Here is a 22,709-nt window from a genome sequence, read left to right on the forward strand (position 1 = left end):
AAAAAAAAAAAAAAAAAAAAAAAAAAAAAGTGGAACTTGAAAAAAAACATGAATAATATTAAAAATTAAAGGAAAAAAGAAAGGTGCAAGTGACTCCGGCGGCGGTGGCGGAGCACAGCTGCTGAAAGGCGACGAAGGTGACAAAACAGTAAGTATTAATTAGATCTGGACTTGGGTTCACTACTCACTTTCAACGTTAAAATTAAAATTTTAAAAAAATTAAAAAAATGATAAGAAAATGTGTATTAAGTATTAAATACTTATAGACCAATTTCTGCAATCCTTTCTTTGGTTTGGAAAAATTCAAAATCTTTAGGAAAAAAAAGTTTAGAAGAGATATATTCTAATATTTATTTTTCAGAAGGCAAATAAACTAGTTTCTTCCCACGTGATGGGGGGCTTTTTTTTTAATTAGAAAATTATATCTTTTTTTAATATGCATTAATTTAATAAAAAATAGGTTTGATTAGTACATAATTTTGAATATTAAGTATTTTTTTTTCAGACTTACAAATTTAAATAAAAAGTAATATATCTAATATTGTTTTGGTCGGATCCTATCATTTCATACCAAATGTGTTCCATAATTCATTGAATATATAAGAATTTTTTCCCCTAACATTTCTTTTAAACCAAGTAAGATAAAAATGTCATAAATTTGAGGTAGAATTGAATGGAAATTAAAGCCTAAAATTAAAGCCTAAAATTAAAGCCAAGGGAAGAAATCATTTTAAATAAATAAATAAATGTAGAAAAGTCGCTTGGAGTTTTTTCCACAGAAAAGGAGACTTTCTCTAGTCAACGGCGCGTCGGCGACTCCAAGTCGTACCTTGGAATACAAGTCCGGGTCCCACCATTAAATGCCGGTGTTAATTTTTTTATTTTTTTTAATATTTCATTTCTCAATTTGTTTTTCTCTCACATTTTTTATAATTTATAAATTTCATTCTCTCTCAAATGTTTTTTAAAAATCAAATTAGTACACTCACAAAGAATAATGTGTTAATTTAAAAAATATATTTTTTAAAATCAATCTATAATTTTAAGATGCTTTCTAACAAAACATTAACAATTTTAAAAATTAGAATTTTATTGAATAAATAAAATAGATTCAAACAAACAACATTTTGACCTTTCAATAGAAAAAATATAATTTAATCTCTTAATTTAGGTATAAATTAAGACAAATATAAACTTTTGCTTCTCAATTTTTATATACAAACAAATGAATAAAAAATGGTTAGTATATAATTTTATATAAAACTTATTTTAAATACAAATATTAATATAGATATAAATAGAAAGTAGTCATTTTTGTTCACTTTTTTATTTAGAAAGAATTATTTTATAATCTTATTTTGAAATATTTTTTTCAAAAAATAATTTATTATTTTTTTTTTTTGGTGTACTGTGGGAGTGCAATAAAAAAAATTATTTATTCATTTATTTAAGAAACTCCATTCTTTCTTTCCACCCACTCTCCATTGCCATTTGACTCCCAAAACTCTTCTTCTTCCTTCTACTTCAACTTCTCTGGTTCATTCGCCTTCATTTTCCATCAGCCATGGCCTCCAACAGCTCCACCGCCGAAGCTAATCTCGCCAATGCCAAGGCCCTTCTTACTGCCGCCGCATCCTTCGCTGCCACCGTCGTCCTCGCTCGCTCCGTCGCCAACGACTTATTGCCGCCCCAACTCCGATCATATTTCTATAATGCCTTTCTTAACATCTTCGACCGATTCTCCTCCCAACTCACCATGGTCATCGACGAGAGGGATGGCCTCGGCCCCAACCAAATCTACGACGCCGCCGACACCTATTTGGCCACCAGAATCTCCCCCTCCACTCACAGACTCAAAGTCTCCAAGCCCGAGAAGGAAGATAGCATCACCACTGCAATGGAAAGCAACCAGGAAATTACCGACACCTTCAATGGCGTCCAATTTCACTGGGTCCTCGTCTGTAGCCAAATCGAGGGACAGAACTTCCACAACGCTCGTTTGCCCTTCCGATCCACCGTCAGATCGTTCGAGCTCTGTTTTCATAAGAAACACAGAGACATGGTCCTCAAATCCTATTTACCCCACATTCTCCACCAGGCTAAAGAGATCAAGCAGCAGACTAAAACCTTGAAGATCTTCACCTTCGATTACCGTCAAATGTTCGGCAACATTTCGAATTTATGGGTTCCGACCAATCTCGATCATCCCAGTACGTTTGAGAAGCTCGCCATGGACTCTGAGATCAAGAACTTCATTCTGAGTGACCTTGAACGGTTTGTGAAGAGGAAGGAGTTTTACAGGAAGGTGGGTAAGGCCTGGAAGAGAGGGTATTTACTCTACGGTCCCCCAGGAACAGGGAAATCGAGCTTGATTGCAGCAATGGCGAATTACTTGAAATTTGATGTGTATGATTTGGAATTAACAGAGATCCAATGTAATTCTGATCTTAGGAAATTGCTAATTGGAATGGCGAATCGTTCGATTTTAGTAGTGGAGGATATTGATTGTTCAATCGAGTTCCAAGATCGAGAGTCGAGAACCGAAGAAGACGGCGCATCGTCTACGAGGAGAAGAGCGCAAGTGACATTATCGGGGTTGTTGAATTTCATCGACGGACTGTGGTCGAGCTGCGGCGACGAGAGGATTATTATATTCACGACGAACCGTAAAGAGAAATTGGATCCGGCGTTGCTCCGGCCGGGAAGAATGGACGTTCATGTTCACATGTCGTATTGCAGCCCTTGTGGGTTCCGGCTTCTGGCGTCCAATTACCTTGGGATTGAGAATCACGAACTGTTTAGCGAGATTGAGGAGCGGATTTTGAGCACAAAAGTGACTCCGGCGGCGGTGGCGGAGCAGCTGCTGAAAGGTGAAGACAGTGACAAAGCATTAGGGCATTTGATGGAGTTTCTGGAAGCTAAACAACGGGAGAAACAAGAAGCGGAGCCCAAAATCCGAGAAGATGGAGAAAAGAAGGAGAAGAAGGCGGAGAATATGAAATAACTCCGACTTTATATTATTATTATTATTATTATTATTTTGGAATAAGGAATTTTTTTATATAAAGAATATAAAATAACTGAAAAAATATACAGACTTACCTTCACAAAATCACAAAATATATCTAGAAATTTATAATGTGTAACCCGCTAGGTATTGCATATATTAGGGAGAGGTCTTCACACTCTTGTAATGACGGTAAATAATATTTTATGACATATTAAAATTAAGTTAGTTGAAATTATGAAAGAGATATTAATTATAATGTATTTTGATTCCATTGCCTATTTACAAGTAAACAACTTAAGTCTAATTTAGTAATTATAATATATTAAATATGGCTGTTTTTTTTTTTATAGTTTTTCTAAAAATTATAATCTCCGTTCTACTCTTCTAGGGCAGTAAGGGCAGCAATCCACGGAAAGAGGAAAAAGAACCGATGAACGCAGACGGTTCGGTCCAGTCCTTCAAATACATAAACCCAATTCGATCAGTCTACAAACCGAACCGATTCTATTCTTGTATAAACATTGGTTTGGTTCGATCTGGATTTGGGCGAAGACGGAAAAACCGAACCGATGTGCGCCCTATAATCGGTTGCCCTCGACTGGAATCCTCGAACATCGTTCAGTTACTTCTTCACACACGAGGAGCGAAGTAAGCGTCAGATCTCATGGCATCAAAATCTTTTTGTCAATTCTGATCATTAGAAAGCTTTGTGCTCAACATTTTCTTTCCTTGTACTCGTTTTTTTGTTCCTTGTTCTTATTTGATCTTTTCCAGACACAGAGTGGTTTAAAGATGGACCCGAACACCGTGAAGTCGACCCTTTCAAATTTAGCATTTGGAAATGTAATGGCCGCTGCTGCTCGTGATTATCAAAAGGTATTCCCATCAATCCGCCCTTGCAAAGTTGGATTTCTTTATTCAGATCTGTTTTTCCAGCATCATATTAAGATATGAATGGCGATCGGGTTATATTTCTTGGTGATTCTTGCTTCTTCTTCTTCTTCCCCCTTTTACATGAATCTGGAAACGTTAGTTCTTTGGGTCTTATTCTCCCACTTTTGTTTGTCTTAAAATCAAAGAATTGCATTCAGGATATTGATACGTCTTATGGACAATTGGGAATCGTTAAGAGCCCGGAAGTAGGGTTGAAGTTTTTACTGGTTTCATGAGTACATTTATTGACTTTACAGGAATTGCTTGCTCAAGAGAAATCTCAGACATCAAATTCTAACAACGAGGAAGTTGACCTTGACGAGTTGATGGATGTAGGTTTAATGATTGGGGTCTTTCCATAATTCATATTAATGCTCGTGATTTTCGCTAATGTTTGCTTACCTGGGTCAGGATCCAGAGCTGGAAAAGTTGCATGCAGATAGAATTGCAGCTCTCAAGGTCTGAGTTTGTGTATAATTGTCTATATATGTTCCATTACTATCATCATCTGCAGTTTACGGTACTTCATGAGCCGCCAATTAAAGTTTTCAGAGACTCAAAAAATGTTTTTCTTGTTTAATTTCCCATTACCATTGAACTTGAGACTTCGATTCATGTGACCGAACTCTCAGCCTTTGAAAAAACAGGATCATTGTGCCAACTCTCACGAATAGTTCATACATTTACATTATAATTTGTTTGAGCAGAAGGAAGCTGAGAAGAGAGAAGCAATGAAGAGACAAGGGCATGGGGAATACAGAGAAATAACTGAAGGAGACTTTTTGGGAGAAGTCACCAGGAGTGAAAAAGTGATTTGCCACTTCTATCATCATGAATTCTACCGCTGCAAGTAAGTCTTTCAATTTCAAATCCCTTACTAATCCAATTGATGCTTATATTGTAAAAGTCTCACATTGGATCCTTCGTTCTTAGGATTATGGATAAGCATTTGAAGACACTTGCACCAAAACATTTAGACACAAAATTCATCAAGCTTGATGCAGAGGTTGGTATATAAATCGTTTATTCTAACAGCAATATCTGCTCTTTTGAACCATTTGTTGTGAAAGTTTGTCCGGGTGAAGAACTCGTAGTGGCTAATCATCTAAAAGCAAATTGCAGAATGCACCCTTCTTTGTTACCAAACTTGGAATCAAGACTTTGCCTTGTGTTATTCTCTTCAGGTAACATCATTTCCTTGGCCCATTGATTCTTGTAGGCATTCCTTTCTACTTTGTGAAAGGCATCATATAGGTAGGTAGGGCACTCTATTGGTTGCTAATAAGTCATAAGAAAAGGGAAATAGCGTAAAAGACAGCCCCAGATACTCGGATCGTGATAACGTGACTCAATTATTGTTTAGAGAGCTAAAAAACTTCTGTTTATATGGGTTTGTGGGTAAGAATCTGCTTTGAAGGACTTTGATCTTGGCTGCAGGAAAGGCATTGCTACAGATAGGCTTGTTGGGTTCCAAGATTTAGGTGGAAAAGATGATTTCAGTACAAAGACACTAGAAATTTTATTGACAAAGAAAGGTGATATTCCTATCAAATGCGTTATTTTAACTTCAACAATGGCGTTTGTCTGACTAAAGACGCAATATACAGGTTTCATCAGTGAGAAAAAGGATGAAGAGGAAGACGAGTACGACGAAAGTAGGCGAAAGGCGGTGAGATCTTCTACCAACGTCGATTCCGACTCAGATTAGGCAACAGAGTTTGTTTGCCTTCTGCATTAAATTACAAAGATATGTGTAGAAATTAATGTTCTGTCAACATGTTGAGTATTTTGTAAGTGAACTCCCAGACCAAACATAGTTTACAAGCTATTGTCATTGAAGTATAATTTTTTTTTTAGTACGGAGAGGATGGGGCTCGAACTTCTGACCTCGAATACTGAATTATATCTTAATTATTGTTGTACTATACTTATATTTACAAAAATATAATTTTCTTAATTATCTCAAAATATTATTTTTTTTAATGAAATTATCATTTAGAATTCATTAGATGACAGCAATTTCATGGACGAATTGAATTTAAACTCTTTTTTTTAAGTCAAGAATTAAATAAACTAACATTTAATTGAATTTGATTTATTTTAAAACCCAAAAGAATAGAAAGCTGGAAAATTGAGAAAATAAACTCGTAATGGAAAATTTTGTTTTTTTTTATGTAATTATTAAACTTTAATTCATTAGTTATTAAAGAGTAAACCAAATTTTGGCGTTTTTATCGAATAATTTTTTAAAATTTGTTGGTAGTTAAATTAAATAATTATTATTTTGATTGTGAAAAGAATAGCCCAAAAATAACTTTATTTAAAAATGAATTATGTATAATAAAATAATTTACAAGAAAAAGAGTACGAGGAAGTCAAACTGAGGGAAGAGAAAAGAAAGCAGGTGTAGGGAAGAGAAAAATGGAGCAGCACACAGGAGATTTATTTGCCGGGAAAGATCCAGGAGACGTTAAGGTAGTTGGGTATAGAGGGCAAGGAAGGAGAGGAAGGCCCTGGCGTTTCGCCGGAATCAATATTGTTAAGATATCGATGGATATCCATGGGGCGACCTCGTCAATGGCTCTGATTCTGAAACAACAAATCTGAGATTCTCTTCTATTATCAGTAACCAAACAAACCCCTTTCTCTCTCCTCCCAATCGCCCCCTTCTCTTATGCTCTCTAATCCTCTAATCTTCTTCTCTCTCAACCTTCTCTTTCTTTCTCTTCCCTCCATTTAATCTCCCTCCTCGCCGCCCACTTCGCTTTCCTGCCCCTCACATTACTCCTTCTCGCGTTTCTCATTGGTAATTTCTCTGCGCCTCTCTCATTCTTTCCCTTTCTTTTCTCTCCTTCGTAATTTCTCTGCGCCTCTCTCAGGTCTCTTTCCTGTTAGTTTCATGTTTTTTTTATATGCATTTTGTTTAATGTCGTTTGTTTCTGCCATTTTCGTTTACATTTGTGGCCGTTTAGGTTCAAGATCGGAAGTTTTTTAAGTGGGGTTTGATTTTTTTGTTATGATTTTTGAAGATCTTGATATTNTTTTTTTTTTTTTTTTTTTTTTTTTTTTTTTTTTTTTTTTTTTTTTTTTTTTGCAGGCTGGGCATTAGGAGAGGAATTGAAATCTTATATTGTTAGATATGAGTGCTTGATTCGTCTCTTTGATGCTAACCTGTTTCCATTAGCAAACCCGAGAACACACCATTATGTCCGGACCGTTCTTTTCCAAACCAGGTATATGCTTCCAATCCCTTCGGTTTTATTTGTTCTTCCATTATGAACCGTTCCTCGTTTTCTTTTCTTTATTGTTCTTTCCGTTATGAATCTTTCCCAGTTTCGGTTATGAATCTTTCGTTTTGGATACAAGAATTTTGCAAGAATGTTCAGATGGATGAACATTGAAAACATAGATTGGATAGTTTCAGGGAAGAGATTGTTGGAGCTGAATAGATTGAAAACATAGATAACTTGATTGGATAGTTTCAAATTATAAAAGATAATCTCCCATTTTTTTTGTTTACAGCTCTTGATGGATCTGATGTTGAGAACTCCGAGGATGAGAAGAATTCATCCATTGGGTCCTTCAAGCAAAAGGCAGTGAGTGCCTCCTCCAAGTTCAGACATTCTATGATAAGAAGGGGCAGGAGAAGTAGTAAAGTCGCATCTGTGGAAATTGAAGATGTGCGCGACACAGAGGAGATGCAGGCTGTTGATGCCTTTCGCCAAGTGTTAATATTGGAGGAATTGCTTCCTGCCAAGCATGATGACTATCACATGATGCTCAGGTTCTGTTGATTATCAACCAGAACCATATGTATTTTTTACTTTTCTTTTCAGTTTTTATGTTGTAGTCTTAAAAAACTCCTTTGCACATAGATTCATGAAGGCCAGGAAGTTTGATATTGAGAAAACAAAGCAAATGTGGTCTGACATGCTCCAGTGGCGTAAAGAATTTGGCGCTGACACCATAATGGAGGTATTTGACGTAGTGTATAAGAATTACCAGATTTTAGAACTCTTGAATTGAACTCACTGACATTTCTTCAATTTTTTGGTCTCTGCTCAAGGATTTTGTATTTGAGGAGCTGGATCAAGTCTTAGATTACTATCCTCAAGGGCACCATGGCGTAGATAAGGAAGGACGGCCAGTATACATTGAGAAGTTGGGAAAGGTGGATTCCACGAAGTTAATGCAAGTCACTGATCTTGATCGCTATCTCAAGTACCATGTACGGGAGTTTGAGAGGACATTCACGGTCAAGTTTCCTGCCTGTTCAATAGCTTCCAAGAAGCACATAGATCAAAGCACAACAATCTTGGATGTCCAAGGAGTGGTACGTATGTCCAAATTACTATTTCTAGGGAATAATTAGTATATGATATTGATGGGCACTCACTTTGAACAAATTTTGAGGTCCTTGTTCTCAATGTAAAACTGATTTGATAGGGACTTAAAAGCTTCAATAAGACCGCTCGGGAGCTCATCTCCCGCCTTCAGAAAATAGATGGCGAGAACTATCCAGAGGTATTGTGCAACGTTTGGTTTTCAGTTTTATGTAATGTTCATTTTTGTCTTAACCAAATCTGTGACTAAACGTGAATGCAGACCTTGAATCGTATGTTCATCATTAATGCCGGTTCCGGATTTAGAATCCTGTGGAATACTGTAAAATCTTTTCTAGATCCAAAAACCACTGCAAAGATCAATGTAAATATTCTTCTCTGATATCTGTTTTTCGGAGTTGAATGTTGCACAGGTAATTAATTAGTGACTTGCACAGGTTCTTGGAAATAAATACCAAAGCAAGTTACTGGAAATTATTGATTCCAGGTATGCTTCTTAAGAGTCAGTAAACTTTCACCAATAGTATAAACTTCATTCTTCCTATAATTAGCTTGAGACTTCTCTGATATATGTTGCACCAGTGAGTTGCCAGAGTTTCTCGGAGGCACCTGTACCTGCGCCGATCAAGGAGGATGCATGCGTTCTGATAAAGGTCCATGGAAGGACCCAAATATATTAAAGGTCCCAATTGATATCTCCACATAATGTTGTTTTCCATCTTTGATTAATGTGCATCTGACTTTTACTGTTGCTTAGTTTTTTTAAAATAATTGATGGACTTGCAGATGGTCAACAATGGAAATCATAAATGTTCAAGTAAATCTGGGGACAACATGGTTGTTTTCCTTAAGCTTTGAACTTTTGTCTTTCTGGTTTCTTCTTTTGAGTTTCCATTTTGCTTCTTAGTTCTTCATAATTGATGAATTATTTTGGTATTTGTTCTGTAGGGGAATCACTCACCTGATGTTAAGGGTGTCTGCTCCATCTCTCATTTGAAGTATTCACCACTCTCTCCTCTCCATGAGGTAAATGTGCAAGAATTCAGGATTTATTCGATATTGATGGCTTTCAGTCTAGGATGTAAGAATCTAATGTCCTCTAGAATTACAAGCAAGTATAATACAGACTCGATTTAGCTCTGTTCCTTGGTGGTGAGTTTGATCATTGCATGTGATAGAAGATTTCAAACTGGATGGGTTGACGATAAGCTCATGATTTTCATGAATTTCTTTGCTGGTAGAATCTATTCTCTAGAGATAGCTTAGCTGACAGAAGAAAAAACATGATAGGTTCCGATTATCAAGAATATTCAAGTACCTTACAATGAGGATTGTGTCCCGGTGGTTGATAAATCTGTGGATCTTACATGGAAAATGGTGTCAGAAAAGAACATGCCTACCTCTTCCAAAGGTATATTATTTTATTTAGTTACTCAATTTCATCTCACATTGTAGAAAGCATTTAGATAATTTTTCACCTCGCAGCAATGGGTTTTCCTATAGCTTGTTCAGGGGAAGGCCCTGGGGGTATTAAATCTAAGGTTCTTGCTACTATTGTGGCCTTCATAATGGGAATTTCTGCCACGGTGAGATTGGCTCGCACCATGCCTAAGAAGCTCTCTAATGCCTCCCTATACTCCAAACCGATTTTTAAGGGTCAGGGTCAGCCACCTTTATTTGATCCATTGCCTGATTACATGTCCACCGTAAAACGCATGGCTGAATTGGAAGAGAGAGTGAATAACCTATGCAATAAACCTGCTGACATGCCTCGCGAGAAAGAGGAGCTACTGAATGCTACAATGGCCCGCGTTGAAGCCCTTGAACAGGAGCTTACCACATCCAAGAAGGTATCAGTTACTATTCCTTTAACTTGGCTGCATAGTTTTTTTTTACCTCTTTTCCTCAGTGATCATCAGTAGTTGTTTACATAGGTTTTGGAGGAAACAGTGGCTAGACAAGCAGAGATCTTTGCTTATATTGAGAAAAGGAAGAAAAAGAAGAAACTGGTAATCTTCTACTACTACTTGACCAACAACCATATCATTGTTTTACATGTGAGAGAGATGTTCGCATAAATTTTGGTTGGGATATTTATTGTATGCAGATTCCATTCCGCTGGTGAAGGGATGAAATGGCAGCCACGAGCAGCAGTTGGGCAATCGCCCGAACGCCGTCTCTGCACTCTCTGTGTGTTTGAACCAGAAAATGTAAATCAAAAAGTTTCTGGTGGAGTTGTTTAAAATTTTATGTACACATTTATTTTTTGATGTAAAACTGAATCCGTCCAAGATTAACAAAAAGAAGAAGAAAAATCCCATCCTCAAAAGTAACGGGGGATGTAAATTCATAAAGTTTCTGCAAGAAATGAAATGCTGCAACACTTGTGCTTTACAAAGCAAATGCTTTGAAAATGGGAAATACAATCAAAAAGCTTATATTATTTGAAACTGATCTCACTCACTCCACCAAACAACCATTATTGACACTTGTTCTTCTTTCTTAAACTGAACTGGAACAGGCTATACAACGAGCACAGCAACAAGAAAAACCCCATTAAATTCTCATCAAGAATTGTGGTCTTTCTTTCTTTCTTTCATCATGCAATGGGTTGTTCTCTATCTCTCTCTCTCAATCGAACCCATGAATGAATGATGCGCAGGAAAGAGGCATTAGGCATAGCCCTCTGCTTCTAAGATCCTGCCGTGGTTTTGTTCCATCCTCCTCGATCAAACCCTGCAAATTTGACAACTTCAGATAAATCTATGCTCTAGGGTTCCTTTCAATACAAAATCTATTTTTTTATTGTCAGTTCCTAAAGAACAAACATATAAAACAAAACCTTTATCTTATTTTATATCTATTAAAAAAAGTACATAGAAGTGGTAAAATAGGATCTAAGAATAAGAACAAATTCACATTATGAAAGAAGTTTATGAGTAAAACAATATTTATGATCTTACAGGCTGCTGCTGTTTTTGGTAGGGTTTGCTCTGAGAAGACGCCAAATATGGCATGCTTAAAGTCTGCACAGCATTGAAGAAACCAGTTATCAAACGCGGGCCGCTCTAAAAACTAAATGACTATCAAACGAAGATCGTATCGGGTTGATAGAGAATTAAATCACCTCGACTTGGTCATGAAGAAACTGAATGTAGCCTATTGCTTCGGTTAGAACTGAGGAAGTATCAGTCTGAAAAAGATTGTTAATTTTTGTTTTGAAATAAAATAAAATGGTAATAAAACTGTAACAAAGTTATGGGCAAATGGGGTTATTTTAAGCATCAAAAACAGCATAGTGGGTTCTGAATATCTGATAAAGGAAAGCATTGTAGAAGATAAAGGGTTTATATATAATATATATATATACCTTACCAAAAGGTGCAACCAGCCTTTGAAGTGCTGAAATCCTGTCTCCCAATTTCTCTTTTCTCACCTGCCAGAGTATACAAAATTTCATTAACCAAACTTTATAATTACAAACACTTAAAAGGGTCAGTTCTTAAATTGGATTCAAAACCATACCTTTAATGGTGGGCATGAAGATCTGGAGGAGGAGCAGGATTTCTTCGATTCTGGATTATTACTGCACTTTTTAGGCACAGACAAACTGTTAGCTGGTCTCTTTGCTCTTCCAACACTCACTGATGAAGCCTGTAACAATTGCAATTTAGTAGCTGCTTAGGATCAAAAGGCAAGAATATGAAGAACATGAAAAAAAGATACAAACTTTGTTGGAGCTGTTTGATGGGCTGTTGTTATTATTCATTGAATCTTGCACATGTTCATGATGATTCTGATGAGCATAGCCAAATACCGCTCTGTTTTTGTTAAACCCACTTGAATAATTTGAGAGAAAATCCATATGACGATGAGCAGCCTGTAAATTGTAGCCCATGGAGCTTGAAAATGATGAAGAAGACAACAAATCCAACGTTGAAGTACTGCTATTCCTGTAATAATTGGGGTTGGATCCAGCTGATAGCCCTTGGAAACCTCCATAGCTTGCAGGGGATTGAAGAGAAGAATAAAGAGTTGAAAGCTGCTGTTCATTGGGCTGTTCTTGTTGGTAAGTTGATGAGAAATTAAACCATGGATTCTCATTCTCATTCTCCCTTGAACATGGTATGCTTTGATCCACCAAATAATGGTTATTGTAGGAATCTCCATCCCTGCATGACCATATATGTACCAAAAAATGAGAAAAATGAATGAAAATTCTGAGGTTTGCATGCATGATGAAATTGATTTGGGCTTACAAAATGATGTTGGGACTGCATTCATGAGTGATGGGAGCTGTTCTTGGTGCTGATACCAAAGAGGAATATCCAACGAATAGTTCTTGAAGCTGATGCTGGAGATTAGCAGACTCCATGGGTATGTATGACCTAAAAAGAGAGTAGTGAATATAATGATTAAAGGAGAGATGAAATGGGCTTTTCTTTTCTTTTCCTTTCCAACTTTATAGTATCATATGGAATGAAAGTTCTTCACAAAAAAAAAAACATTTGCTCAAAAGAAAAAGGAAAACAGAATAATTTGCAGACTCAGGATAACAACAAAAACCTTAATGCTTTTAATGGGATGGCTTTGGGTGGATGCTTTGTTTATTATTAACCTCCCTTTACTCTCCCTCTCTCTCTCTTCCCATTTCCAATATATATATGTATATATAACTTCTTTCCAAGAACCCTATCTACCCTCTATTTTGGCTGATATCAATATCATGTCATCATGCATTATTGTCCTCTCCTAACACCCTGAATCAAACATCTATTACCATACTATTGTTCAAATATGTATGAATCCTGACACCTTTGCCAAATGTTACTCGTGGGTTGTTAATAGAATATACGTTCATGCTCGTTTTTTTAGTTCCATTGTAACAATTCAAGCCCACTGTTAGCCGATACTGTTTTCTTTGAGTTTTTTTTAAGGGACTGTTAGGGAGAGGGTTTTCACACTCTTATAAAATATGTTTCGTTCTCCTTCCCAACTGATGTGTGATCTCGTACCTCCATTTTCTGCATGTGTTGTGCTAGGTCATGCCTGTCACGAATGCAGTCTTTCATCCTTTGGGTTGAGACTTAAGGCGGAAATCAAGGGTATGGATTGTTATATAAGCTTAATATTACTGGAAAAACTTTTCTTCTCTCTTGTTGTGATGAACATAATCACTGGATTAGATGATGCTGTTAGTGTTATCATATGATATTTTAAAGTTTTGTTTTGTTTTGTTTTTCCTCCAAGATTTCAGTTTGTTCTTAACTTTTGATAAATGGTAGGGAAAGGGTTAACCAATGATTTTGATCTTCCCTTAATCACGTAGTAATCGGCAACTTTTGCTTTTTTTTTTTTTCTCTTTTGGTGTGCTTTTTGATCAGCTTAATATATATATACAAGTGTGACTAATTAAACTTTAAACAACCTAATGTATATATTTATTTCATCCAATGTTTGTAAAGCAAGACGAGGATATGATTAAGTATTCATTCAATTATTAAGCATCTCAAATTTTCATCCTTAAAAATGTTCTTCAAATAATTTGTTAAGTTCTTCACGATTAATCTTTAATAACGAGTCAAAAAGGTTCAATTTTTCTATGTTTGTATTCTTATTTTGAGAATCGAAATTTCCTATATTGTGTTTTTTGCTTTGCACAATGAAAATGACTTTCAAACATAATTTTTCTATCTCACCCCACAATACCCACACAGCCGATCTCGTTCTTCTTGCTCAATTACGTAAACTATACGATATGGGTTAGAGGGTCGAATCTATTAGTTTACTTTAAGTATAAGATTTCATGGTTTTTGCTTTTGNAAAAAAAAAAAAAAAAAAAAAAAAAAAAAAAAAAAAAAAAAAAAAAAAAAAAAAAAACATACCAATAAAGATAGTGTTCTTTACTTATAAATCTACAATCAACCTTTTAATTAGTTGACGTGGGACTCTTTTTCCAACAATTCTCCCTTCGAACAAAGTACACCGTAGAACCTCTCTTGAAGTCTACAGAGACTCAACTTATTCTCTAGTAACTTCAAAGAAAGTTCACTCTTTTTGTGATGGGTTGGGGTCATATGTGCAGAAACCGACTTATTGTCTAGTAACTTCAAAGAAAGTTCACTCTTTTTGTGATGGGTTGGGGTCATATTGTGCAGAAACCGACTTATTGTCTAGTAACTTCAAAGAAAGTTCACTCTTTTTGTGATGGGTTGGGGTCATATGGTGCAGAAACCGACTTATTGTCTAGTAACTTCAAAGAAAGTTCACTCTTTTTGTGATGGGTTGGGGTCATATGGTGCAGAAACCGACTTATTGTCTAGTAACTTCAAAGAAAGTTCACTCTTTTTGTGATGGGTTGGGGTCATATGGTGCAGAAACCGACTTATTGTCTAGTAACTTCAAAGAAAGTTCACTCTTTTTGTGATGGGTTGGGGTCATATGGTGCAGAAACCGACTAATTGTCTAGTAACTTCAAAGAAAGTTCACTCTTTTTGTGATGGGTTGGGGTCATATGGTGCAGAAACCGACTTATTCTCTAGTAACTTCAAAGAAAGTTGACTCTTTTTGTGATGGGTTGGGGTCATATGGTGCAGAAACCGGTTGGTTGTGTCTCCTCCATTAACCTTTTTGCTGCTCCATCTGGGTGTGTGTGTGTGTTTCTGAGATTACTGGAAAGTCAACTCAAATATTAAAATCCCACTGAGGCTCATCACTTTGAGTCGGCTTTAAAGCCAAAGAGACAAGGGAGGTGGAGGTGGAGATGGAGGTGAATTCATAATATAATAGTGCGCCCTTCTTCAAAAGAGTGTACAATAATTGCAGACGCAACACAACACAACACCCATTGGGATTCCAACATGCTTTTTGTAAATTCCATGTCCTCATTCTTTATTGAACAAACACAGAAGAGGAGTAGTACTACTCTGCGCCTCTCAACCCCAATTGGACTCCACTTCCTATTCTATTTTTATATTTTTAACAACAAAGCCCTCTGGCTTACATTATAACAGACACTGATTTAGTCTCTATTCATGTTCACTTCCATGGACCCAAAAGTGGTGAGCTTTTTTGTGGTTTGCAGACCCCAACGCCCTGAAAACAAGGACTCAATTACTCAACATATCCTATGCCTTTTTACTTCCAAAACAAAACTTCATAAAGGGGCCGCATTTTCATGCCCTTTGTCTTTCTGTCTTCTTAATTACCATTTTTTTTTTCATTCCATTCTCTGACTTAGTTGGAGAGTAGAACGAATCATTATTTATGAGAGTGTAGAAACCTCTCGTAATCGACATGTTTAAAATTCTAAAGAGAAACCATTGAAGGAAAAACACAAAAAAAAAAAAAAATATCTATTAAGAATGTAGAAACATCTATTAGTAGACACGTTTAAAATCTTGAAGAGAAATCATTCAAAGAAAAGTCCAAAAAAAAAATAATAATATTTCAAGAGTTAAAAGTTACTTTTTAAATAAAACTTTTTTAAAACTTTTTTTAATAAGAGTTTTGAGAGTTAATTTTCTTTTTTTTTTTAAATAAAAACATGAAGTTTAAGGATATTTTTATTTATTTAACCTAAAATTTATAATGAAGTGATGGTAGTTTATGTTAGGAATCATCATTCTCCGCGATGTATGATATTGTCACTTTGAGCATAAGCTCATAACTTTGCGTTGGGCTTCCCAAAATACCTCAGAGTATAAGCTCATAACTTTGTTTTGAGCTTTCCAAAATACCTCAGAGCATAAGTTCATGACTTTGCTTTGACTTTCCAAAATGTCTCATGCAAATGGAGATAATATTCATCACTTATAAATTCATAATCTTCAGGTAGGACTCGCTCCCAACAATCTTCAACAATTTAGTGGTAGAAATTATGCTTTCATTTAATATATATATATATTTAAAATGATATTTATGAGAATAACTTTAATAGTAAATTCAATTTCTTTTTGCTTGAATTTTATAAACATTCAGTGTCCTAGCCTCATAGACTATAGTCATTACAAATTTTATTACCGTTCATTTATTTTAATATATATTAAATGAACATATTCATTTATGAGAACAAGCATAACTTTTTCTTATATTTTCTAAGCATTTACGGTTGGCCGAGGCTTATTGAGTCAATCTTTACATATATTAATACATATATATTAAAAGGATGGTGAGTATGAAAATATTCGTTTATGATAACAATTTTTTTTCTTAAATACGCTTATCACCTCTAATTTCTTCAAATTTATCACCATTTATTTAATTTGATATATACTGAAAATACCATTAATTAAAATATATTTTAGCAAGAAAATCAATTTTTTTTCTTTAATTTTCTAAATATTTAGGGTTGGCGTACTCACCAACTTTAATATATAAAAGGCAGCAAGTAAAATATTTGGGCTCATGTGGCCCATAACTCGATTATAATTTATTATAACTTCTAGGCCCATTTGTACAAAATAAGCCCATTAGTAGCTTCATTTTAGTAGTTGCTCAGAAAATAAGATATTAATTATTATATTGATGATTTAATTCTTTAGCTTTAAAAAGAATAACAATAATAAAGTAGACAAAAGTTAATAATAGTATGGTAAGAAAAATTAGTATTTATTTACTTTGATTTTCCCAATTATTGAGGTAAAAAAATAATTAAAATTAATATTGTTGATTTCATAAATTTTGTTTTATAATAAAATCTGAAATGGAAGAGAAAATAAAAAATGGGAAAGAGGAGTATTGTTGGATAAGAAAGAGGATGATTTTAAATATTATTTTTAACCCAATAATAATAAACTTTCACATTAAACTAACTCGTCATTAACTTTATGATCTTATTTTATAATCGAAAGTGTCCAAAAATACTTGCAGCTGAGTTCCTTTATGAATGGATTTTTCATTTTCTTCTATGACAACATCATGATTTAAATTTTAAATAATTATATTGATGATGGATGACGTTGTTGATTCAAATGATTCGCCACAATTTGATCTAATTAAATATTTTAAAGAATTTGTAAGTGTTAGACGAACACGACTCTCCACACTGGTATGATATTGTCCACTTTGAGCATAAGCTCTCGTGACTTTGCTTTGAGCTTCCCCAAAATGCTTTACACTAGAGTTAGTATTCTTCACTTATAAACTCATGATCGTTCCTTAAATTAGCTGATGTGGGATTTTCATAATCCAACCGTAAGAACCGATGTATCCAATATGTTTAAGAAAAAGTCGAATTTACATTAGAAAAAAAAGGAAATAATAGAAAGTTGGAGGGCATTCCATTTGTTTTGGTGTCAAAGTGAAAGTAGAGTAACAGTGGAATGGAACAAATTGAGCGCGCACATGGCCGCCCCATCACGGGCGCCGGTTTCACTCTTTCAGTGCCCCCCTTTCCCATTTCGGGACACACAGCACCCCACTTACAGATCACCCTTTCCCTTTGTGTCCGACATCCTTTAGGCTGCATATTGCGCTCGAATTTTGAGTCACGTTTATAAAAAATATTTTAGAAAAGACGAGCTAGTGAATACTCAAGTAGCACTCTGTTCTGTTGTGATGTATTGCTATAAAACCGCCCTTAACCAGCCTGCTTCCATCCCCCTATCTAGATGTCTATCTTCCTACATTTCTCTTTTCCTCTGATTGAGTACTAATTGCAATTCCTTGTGCCTCGATGCTCAAAACTACTCATGTCTCCGGTTGTCAGTGAAGTTCTTCTTTCTGGGTTTATCATAAACTCAACTCTTCGCCGGAGAACCCATTTAGTCCAATCTTTCTCCGTCGTGTTCCTTTACTGGTTCTATGTCTTCTCATAGACGACGATCCTACAATTAATCCACTTCGCTTCGTTTGGTCATTTTTCATCTTTTTTTTTTTTCTTCTGAATCTATCATATTATCGAAATGGGTTCTTCAGGTGGGGCTTCATCTGGGTCGGAACATGATCGGGAGGTGAAGAGGAAGCGGCGGAGAATGCAGTCCAATCGAGAATCGGCTCGGCGATCTCGACTGCGCAAGCAAAAACATTTGGACGATCTTACAGAGCAGGTAACGCTAATTAGAGGCAAGTCCATCTTGTAAAAACTCTACCCTCCTAAGTTTCTGACTCGGGCGTTACAGGTGAGTCGACTTAGGAACCACAACCATGAGATTGTGGCGAGCTTGAACGTGGCGGCGAATCTGTGCGTCAGCTTGGAGGCAGAGAACTCCATCCTCCGAGCTCAGATAGCGGAGTTGACCCGCAGATTACAGTCTCTAAACGACATCGTAATGTTTATAAACTCCACGGAGGTTTTCGAAACATTCTTGGACGTTGGCGATTTTAATGGATTTGAAGACATGTTTTGAGAACTGAGGGTGATCTGTGTACGGACAAACTGCAGCGGATGGTTTTTGCAGACATGTTTTATTTTTATTTTTTTATTTTGTAGTTCTTAAAATTTGTCATTAATATTTAGTAGTTTTTTAAATTTATTATGGAAATATTGTAGTTTTTAATTAACATAAGAATCCTCAGTCTTTCAATTATTATTTAATGCATCATCTATCCAAATATGTTAGGTAGATTACAAAAATACAATACTTCAATAAATTTTTAAAATTATAATAACTTAAAAAAAAAGTCATTAAATTTTTTAACTAAATGATTGATTTGATAATATACGGTAGACACGTGCTTTTACATAAAGTCATAAACAATATTCTAAAGATATTCTAGACTTGAAAGCGTGACAAAAAAATAAAAACAATATGCAAAATCTTTAACTTTTGTTTAATATTAAAAAATCTAATTAAATATAAATTATAAAATTTTTACACGTAATTAATTGAATTATATTTAAATTTAATTGAATTAAACTCAATATTTAGAATAAATTGCAAATAAATATCGTAATTTATTCTAAATTAAAATAAAATATTGTAATTATTGTTAACTATATATTTTGATAATATATTTTAATACATTTTAAAAATAATATTAATGATTAGTTTATAAAAGATTTTTCTTATTAGAAGGTATTATCATTCTCTCCCATAAAGTTTGAAAATAAATTTAGGTATTATTAGTTTTTTTTAAATCTGTTTTAAAATATATAATTAAATTTGATGAAATTGGAGTTACCCTCAATTCATTGTCGCTGCCGTTCATCAAATTATACGAACTGCACGCAGAAATTCAATTTAAGCGGGTAACATTGCAGACTTGCAGTGGTGCTCGTGAAATCAAAGCATGCCATCAGAACTCGGTTCAGTCGAAAACCCTAGAAAATGGCGCTTCACATGGGAAGCGCAATCGCATATACCAACCCTACGTTTATTGCTCTTCGATTCCTATACCAATCCTTCTCTTCAATGTCAGAATCTCAAGGTTCATCTCAATCTCCAGCAGTCCGTAGTTTGTGTGGCTTGGTTACAAGACCTCGAAATGTCCATTCGAGTTCCTATGCCTCCGGTTTTGGTTGACGCTGAGTCGCCTCTGAGTTTTAGAGCTTTCGAAGACCATATTGAGGTTAAGCTTGTCTTGCTTCTTCCGGTTGATCACCCTATCATTCTTAACTTCGACAATGTGCTGGACTTCTCCGAAACGCGAGGACATAGCAACTCCAAGGCGTTGAAGCCACTTTCAATGGATTATGGTGCGCTGAAATTTTTAGAATTTTGCTCCGTGTCTTTTGATACTCGCTGCATTTTCCCTTATGCTTTCTAACAGTTATGCATTAGCATTTGCTAAAGGTGCTAAATTTAAAACTTATAGCCTTATGCTTTCTGTCTGCCTCTGACGTGTATGATCATTATCAAAGTGTGATAATTAATTACAATGCTAAATTGCCAGAAACATTGGATTTTCGCTATGTTAATCATTTACCATCTACTGTTTTTCCATTACCTTGTTAGTTTTCCTGTTCTGAAATGCTTGTGTTTCTTAGATCAAAGCAGTTTATCACGCAGTGGTGGCGTCCACTTTTATTGCAGAAATTGTTCTTTCAGGCTGAGTGAATCCCCTCTCAGGTAGCAAATTGTTCGTTCGTACTATTTACTAGACTTAATTTACTAGAGCAGTTGGTGTACATTTCACACGAATCCATAAAATTTTGATTTTGACTTTCACAGTTCAATATGTATGCATGTAGAAATTTTGTTGAAATGCCATCAGTCAACTGGCGAGAGGTGGCTGATAACTGGTTTGGGACTTGCTGCTGCTCCTTCGGGGGGATAAGCGAGAAGCTGGTTACTAGGTACACAAATTCCTATAGATGTGCAAAGGGTGTCTGCCTACTCACTTTAACGACTATTACTCTTTCCAAGGATGACCTTATTGGACATGTGTTCCCAGACTATGATGGGACCCGAGAACTCAAGGATGAATCAGATTTCACTGATGGCAATTGGTTAACTGAAGCTAAGCAAGAATCACAATGTAATCATACATCTACAGAGGAGGTAAAATCTAAGCAGTTCAATTATAAGAACCTTGTTGCAAAGACGGAGGGTAATGCTGCTGTGAAGGGAAGCGATGAAGTTGATTCACCTCTTGTGACTTCAATTCCTGACTTACATCAACATGGAGAAAGTAATGTACTTCATGATCTTGATAGAGATTGCATGCATCACACATGTGGCACATATGAGTTAGACCCAAAGCCTATTAATACTGTAGATGTTTCGGACGATCAAAGATCCTTTCTTAATGGTTTTCTTGGAAATATCTTTATGGCTAGACTGTCAAATCTTTCAGCAGATTTTGAATGGGCTGAGTTCTTTTGCCCCCAGTGTTCAACTCTGATTGGGGCTTACCCTTGCAGAAATGGCTGTGGACCTACAGATGGTGGAGTTCGACTCTTTAAATGTTATGTCTCAACATGTTTATCAACTGAATCAGAAAATTTGTTCAGGTCAGCATATTGTTGCGTCATGCCTTTCTTTGATGTAATTAGTGACTTTGAGATATTTCTTGTTTCATTGGGTGCTCAAGATTAGCCGACTTATGCAACAGGGACTACACGTTGGAAAAAATGTTTGCATCTCAGCTACTGGAAAGTGCAAATGAAGAATCATCATTTCGTACCGTGGTTAAGGAGTTGAAAACCAAGTCTGCCATGCTGCACATTGTTCTCATCAATTCAAATTCTTGGTCGTGTAGTGGTTATTGTTTGGGCATGGAGGATACTGCAGAAGTTGTTCCAAAGGTGGATTTAAATCCAATCATCAAGGTGCTATTCTCAGATTGCAACAAAAGTGCGGAATCTCACCTAAGGTTGATAAAAATTACTCTTATTTTTCCTTCTTGTGTGATGACAGTAGGATTTAGTATCCTTATAGACAGCTATTTACAACGGTAGATCACAGGGGTTCTCATATTCTGTAATTTATCTCTTTCCTGTACTCCCTTTCCTTTCTTATATCGGTTCATGGTTTTATGATTAGTACATATTCCTCGTCGATGCATTATGTACCCTGTTTTACTATATAAATTGATGGTGAATTGATGATTGAATTTAAAATGCAGGAAACTTGAAGAGTGGGTGACAAAAGATATAGCAGAAGAAGTTTTTATGTTAGCCCATCAAATAGAGGAATTAAATGAAATCCTAGTTTCAAGAAATGATACACTTCCATCTTCATGTTCTTCCCTTGATGGTTTAACTTTGACATCTATTCTGAGGTAATATTTATCTCATCTTCTTTGGATTCGTACCCAAATCATGGATAAGCAAGATTTTCTAAGATGTAACTTGATAAAGATGAGTAGCAACGTTGAAGAACTCATTGTATACCGTGTCTCTGCTACTTTGAGGAGGCGCCAGCCGAGCTTGTAAGGACTTAATATCTGTTTATCAGCAAGCCATACTGTATTGCAGGAACTTTATTAAACGTGCTGGCTTACCAGGTTTTGAATGTATTTCAAGCATGGACTATTTTATTTTATATATGAAGCTAACTACATGTCTTGGAACCTGCTTGGTCGTGGCATTAGTCGTCCAGGTGCTCGACTGTAACATACTCTATAATTTATGTTGGCATCTTAGTCTGATTTGAGTGAAGTTGTTACAGAAGCTTCCCACTGCGCACAGCTATGAGGGGATGTCAACTAATTATGCATGGACATTGAAACCCTTTATTTGTAGAGAAAATAGATTATTTAATGCTGTCTCTACTTAATCTCATGTTTAATCTTCAAGTTTTTTAGGATGGTTTAGTTCTTTCTTTGGTTTCTCTTTTTCCTCCATGGATTTCACGTATCTATTTTGACATCTTCTTGAGCTAAGGAGTTCGCTGATCATGAGCTGCGTGAAAGCTTCACAAGAATTACTTTTGTTATTACATTTCTTAAGCTTTTCCAACTCCTTAAAAGAATGAAGATGCCATTTTCGTTAGTTTGATCTTTGTGATATGAAAAATCAATGAATCGAATTAGAGATG

General features: G+C 35.5%; 6 protein-coding genes across 8 annotated transcripts; 5 read left to right on the plus strand and 1 right to left on the minus strand.

The window, feature by feature from the left end:
• The first annotated feature begins 1,497 nt into the window (after positions 1–1,497).
• On the plus strand, positions 1,498–3,153 carry LOC111803255 (protein HYPER-SENSITIVITY-RELATED 4-like). Its single transcript, XM_023687584.1, has one exon. It carries the CDS (start codon positions 1,565–1,567, stop codon positions 3,002–3,004), a length of 1,440 nt encoding a protein of 479 aa, XP_023543352.1. The 5' UTR covers positions 1,498–1,564; the 3' UTR covers positions 3,005–3,153.
• A 465-nt stretch (positions 3,154–3,618) lies between these two features.
• On the plus strand, positions 3,619–5,833 carry LOC111803258 (thioredoxin domain-containing protein PLP3B-like). Of its 2 annotated transcripts, none has more exons than XM_023687586.1 (9): positions 3,619–3,658; positions 3,785–3,886; positions 4,201–4,275; positions 4,355–4,402; positions 4,651–4,793; positions 4,877–4,949; positions 5,066–5,127; positions 5,381–5,478; positions 5,551–5,833. In XM_023687586.1, exons 2-9 carry the CDS (start codon positions 3,803–3,805, stop codon positions 5,649–5,651), a joined length of 684 nt encoding a protein of 227 aa, XP_023543354.1. In that variant the 5' UTR covers positions 3,619–3,658; positions 3,785–3,802; the 3' UTR covers positions 5,652–5,833. The 2 variants fall into 2 exon arrangements, with proteins under 2 accessions (XP_023543354.1, XP_023543355.1); XM_023687587.1 differs by having other exon boundaries at positions 3,791–3,886.
• A 622-nt stretch (positions 5,834–6,455) lies between these two features.
• On the plus strand, positions 6,456–10,589 carry LOC111803251 (phosphatidylinositol/phosphatidylcholine transfer protein SFH12-like). 2 transcript variants are annotated; one of them, XM_023687578.1, is made up of 15 exons: positions 6,456–6,749; positions 7,041–7,176; positions 7,466–7,727; positions 7,819–7,918; positions 8,010–8,276; positions 8,390–8,467; positions 8,549–8,650; positions 8,724–8,773; positions 8,869–8,968; positions 9,073–9,123; positions 9,235–9,312; positions 9,577–9,697; positions 9,772–10,136; positions 10,221–10,295; positions 10,394–10,589. In XM_023687578.1, exons 2-15 carry the CDS (start codon positions 7,149–7,151, stop codon positions 10,409–10,411), a joined length of 1,695 nt encoding a protein of 564 aa, XP_023543346.1. In that variant the 5' UTR covers positions 6,456–6,749; positions 7,041–7,148; the 3' UTR covers positions 10,412–10,589. The 2 variants fall into 2 exon arrangements, with proteins under 2 accessions (XP_023543346.1, XP_023543347.1); XM_023687579.1 differs by having other exon boundaries at positions 9,790–10,136.
• Positions 10,590–10,697: 108 nt separating this feature from the next.
• Positions 10,698–12,701, minus strand: LOC111803256 (transcription factor bHLH133-like). The gene is made up of 7 exons (XM_023687585.1): positions 12,546–12,701; positions 12,017–12,458; positions 11,812–11,940; positions 11,657–11,722; positions 11,414–11,479; positions 11,250–11,312; positions 10,698–11,022 (listed from the first exon to the last, which is right to left on the minus strand). The coding sequence occupies exons 1-7, from the start codon at positions 12,659–12,661 to the stop codon at positions 10,918–10,920; spliced, it is 987 nt and encodes a 328-aa protein (XP_023543353.1). The 5' UTR covers positions 12,662–12,701; the 3' UTR covers positions 10,698–10,917.
• A 5,117-nt stretch (positions 12,702–17,818) lies between these two features.
• On the plus strand, positions 17,819–18,752 carry LOC111803259 (bZIP transcription factor 44-like). Its single transcript, XM_023687588.1, has 2 exons — positions 17,819–18,335; positions 18,408–18,752. The coding sequence occupies exons 1-2, from the start codon at positions 18,192–18,194 to the stop codon at positions 18,633–18,635; spliced, it is 372 nt and encodes a 123-aa protein (XP_023543356.1). The 5' UTR covers positions 17,819–18,191; the 3' UTR covers positions 18,636–18,752.
• Positions 18,753–19,416: 664 nt separating this feature from the next.
• On the plus strand, positions 19,417–22,326 carry LOC111803252. The gene is made up of 5 exons (XM_023687580.1): positions 19,417–19,924; positions 20,216–20,297; positions 20,420–21,181; positions 21,283–21,543; positions 21,796–22,326. Exons 1-5 carry the CDS (start codon positions 19,519–19,521, stop codon positions 21,953–21,955), a joined length of 1,671 nt encoding a protein of 556 aa, XP_023543348.1. The 5' UTR covers positions 19,417–19,518; the 3' UTR covers positions 21,956–22,326.
• The last annotated feature ends 383 nt before the right edge of the window (positions 22,327–22,709 follow it).

The sequence above is a fragment of the Cucurbita pepo genome, chromosome LG10, assembly GCF_002806865.2.
Source record: "Cucurbita pepo subsp. pepo cultivar mu-cu-16 chromosome LG10, ASM280686v2, whole genome shotgun sequence".
NCBI lineage: Eukaryota > Viridiplantae > Streptophyta > Magnoliopsida > Cucurbitales > Cucurbitaceae > Cucurbita > Cucurbita pepo.

What these genes read in the sequence shown, in the direction of transcription:
- LOC111803255 (XM_023687584.1), top strand. Translation starts at nt 1,565, where the DNA reads ATGGCCTCCAACAGCTCCACCGCCGAAGCTAATCTCGCCAATGCCAAG.
- LOC111803258 (XM_023687586.1), top strand. Translation starts at nt 3,803, where the DNA reads ATGGACCCGAACACCGTGAAGTCGACCCTTTCAAATTTAGCATTTGGA. An exon ending in CATGAATTCTACCGCTGCAA is followed by an intron (nt 4,794 to 4,876) that starts GTAAGTCTTTCA and finishes CTTCGTTCTTAG; the next exon opens with GATTATGGATAAGCATTTGA. An exon ending in CCTTGTGTTATTCTCTTCAG is followed by an intron (nt 5,128 to 5,380) that starts GTAACATCATTT and finishes TCTTGGCTGCAG; the next exon opens with GAAAGGCATTGCTACAGATA.
- LOC111803251 (XM_023687578.1), top strand. Translation starts at nt 7,149, where the DNA reads ATGTCCGGACCGTTCTTTTCCAAACCAG. An exon ending in AAACCACTGCAAAGATCAAT is followed by an intron (nt 8,651 to 8,723) that starts GTAAATATTCTT and finishes TGACTTGCACAG; the next exon opens with GTTCTTGGAAATAAATACCA. An exon ending in CACTCTCTCCTCTCCATGAG is followed by an intron (nt 9,313 to 9,576) that starts GTAAATGTGCAA and finishes AAAACATGATAG; the next exon opens with GTTCCGATTATCAAGAATAT.
- LOC111803256 (XM_023687585.1), bottom strand. Translation starts at nt 12,661, where the DNA reads ATGGAGTCTGCTAATCTCCAGCATCAGCTTCAAGAACTATTCGTTGGA. An exon ending in TGCAGTCCCAACATCATTTT is followed by an intron (nt 12,459 to 12,545) that starts GTAAGCCCAAAT and finishes ATGGTCATGCAG; the next exon opens with GGATGGAGATTCCTACAATA. An exon ending in ACCAAAAACAGCAGCAGCCT is followed by an intron (nt 11,023 to 11,249) that starts GTAAGATCATAA and finishes TCAAATTTGCAG; the next exon opens with GGTTTGATCGAGGAGGATGG.
- LOC111803259 (XM_023687588.1), top strand. Translation starts at nt 18,192, where the DNA reads ATGGGTTCTTCAGGTGGGGCTTCATCTGGGTCGGAACATGATCGGGAG. An exon ending in TGGACGATCTTACAGAGCAG is followed by an intron (nt 18,336 to 18,407) that starts GTAACGCTAATT and finishes CGGGCGTTACAG; the next exon opens with GTGAGTCGACTTAGGAACCA.
- LOC111803252 (XM_023687580.1), top strand. Translation starts at nt 19,519, where the DNA reads ATGCCATCAGAACTCGGTTCAGTCGAAAACCCTAGAAAATGGCGCTTC. An exon ending in CTGAGTGAATCCCCTCTCAG is followed by an intron (nt 20,298 to 20,419) that starts GTAGCAAATTGT and finishes GTATGCATGTAG; the next exon opens with AAATTTTGTTGAAATGCCAT. An exon ending in AGTGCGGAATCTCACCTAAG is followed by an intron (nt 21,544 to 21,795) that starts GTTGATAAAAAT and finishes TTTAAAATGCAG; the next exon opens with GAAACTTGAAGAGTGGGTGA.